Source organism: Gossypium arboreum, chromosome 8 (assembly GCF_025698485.1).
Source record: "Gossypium arboreum isolate Shixiya-1 chromosome 8, ASM2569848v2, whole genome shotgun sequence".
In the NCBI taxonomy this organism is placed as follows: Eukaryota; Viridiplantae; Streptophyta; class Magnoliopsida; order Malvales; family Malvaceae; genus Gossypium; species Gossypium arboreum.
In genome coordinates, this window is record NC_069077.1 from 14,836,700 (window position 1) to 14,842,081 (window position 5,382).

General features: G+C 31.0%; 1 protein-coding gene across 1 annotated transcript; it reads right to left on the reverse strand.

The window, feature by feature from the left end:
• Nucleotides 1–1,615: 1,615 nt before the first annotated feature.
• LOC108467805 (serine/threonine-protein kinase SAPK3) lies at nucleotides 1,616–4,634 on the reverse strand. The gene is made up of 9 exons (XM_017768588.2): nucleotides 4,128–4,634; nucleotides 3,498–3,572; nucleotides 3,247–3,348; nucleotides 3,094–3,147; nucleotides 2,923–3,015; nucleotides 2,740–2,832; nucleotides 2,484–2,588; nucleotides 2,296–2,394; nucleotides 1,616–2,203 (listed from the first exon to the last, which is right to left on the reverse strand). Exons 1-9 carry the CDS (start codon nucleotides 4,248–4,250, stop codon nucleotides 1,922–1,924), a joined length of 1,026 nt encoding a protein of 341 aa, XP_017624077.1. The 5' UTR covers nucleotides 4,251–4,634; the 3' UTR covers nucleotides 1,616–1,921.
• Between the last annotated feature and the right edge of the window lie 748 nt (nucleotides 4,635–5,382).

Consider the following 5,382-nt stretch of genomic DNA (forward strand, 5'->3'; position numbering starts at 1 on the left):
ACTCTGATTTTGGCCCTTTTATTTTTATTTTCTGATTTTATTTTTAAGATATATTCGTATTTTGTTTTTATATTATTTTAGTACATAATGTTTCATGTATTATTTTAGTTTTTTATATTAATTTAGTAAAAATATGTGATTTTGGCTTTTTTATTTTGTTTTTGGATTTTATTTTTAAAATATACTATTTTTGTATTTTTTATATTATTTTAGTACATAATGTTTCAAATGTATTATTTTAGTTTTTTATATTAATTTAGTAAAAATTCTGATTTTGGCCGTTTATTTTTATTTTATTTTCGGATTTTATTTTTCAAAATATACTATTTTCGTATTTTATTTTTTATTATTTTAGTACATAATGTTTCACATGTATTATTTTAGTATATTTATATTAATTTAGTAAAAACTCTAATTTTGGCCTTTTTTATTTTATTTTCGGATTTTTAAAATATACTATTAAGCTATTCTTTTAATATTTTTATACTATTTTTGTAAAAACTCATCACATAAAAAATAAAATAAAAACAATCAAAATATAACATGCCAAATAAAATTAATAAAAATATATCTAATTAACCTAAAACACACTTACCAAATAAATTAAATAAAATAATAATAAAATATTTTTGTACATAACATAGATAGGATTTTTACTTCAATAAAAATTAAAATAAATTATGAATATATATAAAAAATAAAAAAATACAAATATACCTTAATATTTTATTTTATCCAAAATATACCTTACAAAAATTAAATTTAAAAATTAAATCAAAATCAATCAACAATAATAACATTAACAATTAATATAAATAATTTATTTCCTTAAATTAACAATTAAAATTATTTCCTTAAAAAATATTACCTTTTTTTCCTTCCCTCCCTCTTCTTCTTCTTCTCCTTCTCTTTTTCTTTTTCTTTTTTCTTCCCTCACCAATGCCGCCTCCTCCTTCTTCTTCTTCTTCTTCTCTTCTCTCTCTTCTCCTTCCCCCTTTCTTCTTCTTCACTCACGCACACAAAGAAATTGGAGACCATTTTAAGGTCCCCAAACACATATAAAAACAAAAGAAATGGCTCAGAGCAGTCCTGTTGGTGGCAAGGAGGAGTGAGCGGTGCAGCCTGTAGGGTACCCTCCACTGGTGCCTCCTGTGGGGTACCCTCTACCCTTATTTTATTATTATTATTTTTTTTCGTCCTATTTTTTTTTTAATTTGCAAATTTTTCAGAAAAGTTTGGATTTGAGGGTGGTGCCGCTTATGCACCACCCTCCATCACTTTCAATGACCCATTTTCGTATATAATCTTAAGGACATCCCATTTTAATTTTTTTTTTCATATTATTTTAGTAAAAATCTCATTAGCTAGTTTTGCGCATCTCATGGGCACGAAGTCTGAAGAATTCCAACCTATTGCAACCAAGTTTGAGTTGTTATGGCACTTACGACGACTGGATTAAACTGAAGTCAAGATGGGCCTTAAAGAATTTTGGTTATTGGAAGATAAAGGATGAAATACCTTTTTTAACAATTTTTTTTTTTTTGCGAATTAATACAATTTCATAATATAATATATTACAAATTTAGAAAATCGATAGGGTTAGATCAAGCTGAAGTTTCACAAGCATAAGTTATAGGTGGATTAATTATAAAATACAATCATAACATTGTTACAGTCCGAAGTAGTGCAAAACAATACATACAAGCTTTGAAATCATTTCTGAAAGATGCTTCACAAAGTATGAAATGTACAACATGAGACACTAAACCAAGGTAATACAAAGCAAGGCAACACCGATCCAGTGTTAATGTCTGCTGTACAACATTTTCCCAGTACGAAAAAAACCATATATAAACTGTAATCCAAATAACACTCCAAACCTCGATGCACAAATCCTGTTGAAGCAGTTAACATCAGGTTCTCACATAGGAGCTTCAAAGTCACCACTGACATCGATTTCGGATTCTAAATCTGCCTCCACATCATCAGGATCGGATGAACCGGCAGCAGCTTGCTCACCAACTTTGGCTCCTTCGGCTGTTGTCGTCTTAGCCTCTTGTATGATACGCATTATTTCTTCAACACTTTGAGATGGTTGGTCACGTACCGATTCTGCATAGTTCGTTTTTTCGATTTCGACTAATTCTTTCGGTAAATTTTTCAGAAACCAAGGATGCTCCTTAATCTCTGGGATGCTAATCCTCTGTACGTGATCAAAGTTTTTATATCATTTAAAGAAGATGCAACTAAGTCTTTTATGAAATACAAAGATTACAAATAGGAAAAGAATGATACCTTGGCAGGATTGGCAACGAAGATACGGGAAAGAAGCTGCCGGCAGTCCGCGGACACTCGTACATAGTCGGGTATAGTGTATTGGACACTCATTATTCGCTGTTACGGCCAAAATAATTTGACTTTGTATCAAGAAAAAGGAGGAAATGATGACTCATTTAACTGAAGAGTAAGAGTCGAGAACTTACTCCTATGGTCTTACGGAAATTCCGAGGATCTTCGGGATCCTCAAAAGGGTATGCTCCCACCAACATCACGTATAATGTCACGCCACAAGACCAAACATCTGCAATCTACGACAGCTAGCAAACGGTCAAATTAACCGGCTAATAATAAGAGGGGATTAACTATGCAACAAGCACAAATTCATGCTCCATTAGTAAACCAGATGTATCCGAGGTTGACTATCTGCATCACATTGATTAGAAAACAGAAAAATTGTACCTTTCCATCGTATTCCTTTCGTGATAGGACTTCCGGGGCGATATATGCTGGTGTTCCTACAGTTGACTTTGGTTGTGAATGCAGCACTGCAGACTGTTCAGAAAAGAAACTAAAGAACTGAATATTGAAAAAATAGAACAGAATCCATCAAAGATAAGGTTTATGTCAAATTTGGAAATGAACCTTGGAGTAACCAAAGTCGCATATTTTAAGACGTGGTGTTGGACTTCCGTCCAGGAGTGTGTTTTCTAGTTTCAGATCCCTGTGACAAATTTGCTGCAGCAGAAATATTGAATGAGGCAAGAAAGTCAAAATCACAGAGACTCTGACAAAAGTGATATTCATATAACATACCATGGAATGACAGTAGCTGACACCAGATATTAGCTGCTGGAAGAAAAACCTAGCCTGTCAGATGGACAAATATCGTAAAGTTAAACGTTAATGCAAACTAACAGGTGGGGAAGAAAGATCAACTCAACATGTTGAATGTAGATATAAACTCACTTCGTCTTCACTAAATCGACCTGCACTGCATATTCTCTCGAAGAGTTCACCGCCGGCAGCATACTCCATGACAATAGCTAAATGTGTTGGAGTCACCACAACCTGCAGAGAAATGTGAAGTTAAAAGAATTGTGGAGTCAATTATGTTAAATAAGATTAATCATCTAAAAGAATGTTTAATAGCCAATTGATGTTCAAACCTGAAATTCCAACAACATAGCTACTAATATGTAATAAAATCAATTTCTCACCTCTTTAAACCTGATTATGTTTGGATGTCGTAAAGATCGGTGGTTAATGATTTCTCTCTGAACATTCTCATCAATCTGAAACCCCAAAACAGAAAAGCATAAGTACATTAACATGTAATTAAGATTTTGCAGACTAATGCAATGTCATTATCTTACAGGTAAAACATTATTGTTGTTTATAAACAACCACTCATCTTTCTTCTCAACAATAACTTCACTTTCACTATATAACATCGACTAGCTCAAACAGAAATATCAATAAACACTTGCTGTCTCACTCTTATTATCCCTAAATATGCCATTGAAGACATTATACAAGCCGTGTTTTACCAATCTCCAGACATGGAAAAATCAAAGCAGCTTTCCGAGAAAGGCCAAAAATTAAGTACTTGTCTCAATCTGATCTGTAAATGAGAGATTGTAATATATTCAAGCAAATAGACAGTCATGTTCGAAATCAAACATAAACTCCTTTCCATGTTCAAAAACATTAATTTTTTTTTTCCAGATTCTGCTCATATAAATGCTGTCAAATCATATAACATCAATATTTTCATATGATCAATTTGCAGTTGCAGACAAAAAAGATCTAAGAAGAGACCATCTTTAAGAGAAAAAAATATAAATTACCTTCTTGCCTCTTTCAATATATTTGACGGCAACAAGCTTTTTTGTCTTCTTATCTTTCACCAGCCTTGCGACTCCAAAATTCCCTGATCCAAGCTCCTTCACTGGCTCATATCTCTCCTCCATCGATCACACCACAAAAAAAAAAGGGGGGGAGAAAAGGAATTAAAAAGAAAATGTGAAAACTTACACTAAAAACAAGACTTTTAGAGATCAAAAACCTATGAAAAGAGAAAATTTTCTTTCTAAGAGTTCTTAAACAGTAAGACCAAGACCAAGAAATATGCTCTATATATTCCAAAATAGACAAAACAAAAAGGAAAACTGTAAAGAAACAGTCCTTGAAAGGTAGAAGACCACCTAACCAGCTAACTTTTTATAAGCTTACAAGTCAAGCCATTTTATAAACTTCTTCCCTTTATCAAACTAATATTTATGTATATACAAACCAGAACTGATAAGGTTAAGAAAAAGAAAAAAAAAACTAGAGTTTCAACAAAATTAAAAAATTGTATAATTCTTCTCTTAATCCTTCTACTATTATATATTTAATATTTAGTTACTTTTGCTCTTTAGATGTTTAATAATTAAAATCTAATTGCTTCTGTTAGATTAAATTATGTGATGTTTCTAAAATATGTAATTACTATTACATGTCCGAAAGGCAAATAACAAAATAAGAAAATTTCAATATGGAGTTGTAAGTTGTAAGGCTTTTTGTTTCAATCTAAATTGTATGGTTGTTGAGAGGTTTATATTTAATAGATTAAAGGTTAAAATCTCAACAAGTGTGAGGTGTTAATGTTGCTTTTTGGTAAGTAGTTGTACGTTACCTACAGTCATGTAGTTCTCTTTTGTGAATCCTATACGTTTCTTTGTGAAGAGGAATAAAACCCTTCTCGAGAGACAATACGTTCTATTATTAAAAAAATTATATCGGCGTTTCCGAAGATAACACTTCAAAAATTTTTTTAGAAAAATTGATTTGTCCTTAATAAAGTTATTTAGTATAGTTTTAAAGTAGAATATCAAGGTTTTAAAAAGATTACATAATTTAATCTAATAAAAATAATTTAAATTTTATCATTTAAAAAATGAGGGATAAAATTTTACAATATAAAAATATAAAAATTAAATTTTAAATATACCAAAGAGTGTAGGTATGAAAGCGAGAGGAATTGGTTAAATAAAACAAAACTAAGAAGAAAAAGAAAAGCAATGTATTTCAAAGACACGTTTTAGGAGTGAAAGGCGACCT

What these genes read in the sequence shown, in the direction of transcription:
- LOC108467805 (XM_017768588.2), bottom strand. Translation starts at nt 4,250, where the DNA reads ATGGAGGAGAGATATGAGCCAGTGAAGGAGCTTGGATCAGGGAATTTT. An exon ending in GCGACTTTGGTTACTCCAAG is followed by an intron (nt 2,833 to 2,922) that starts GTTCATTTCCAA and finishes TTTTCTGAACAG; the next exon opens with TCTGCAGTGCTGCATTCACA. An exon ending in ATTTCCGTAAGACCATAGGA is followed by an intron (nt 2,395 to 2,483) that starts GTAAGTTCTCGA and finishes TGGCCGTAACAG; the next exon opens with CGAATAATGAGTGTCCAATA.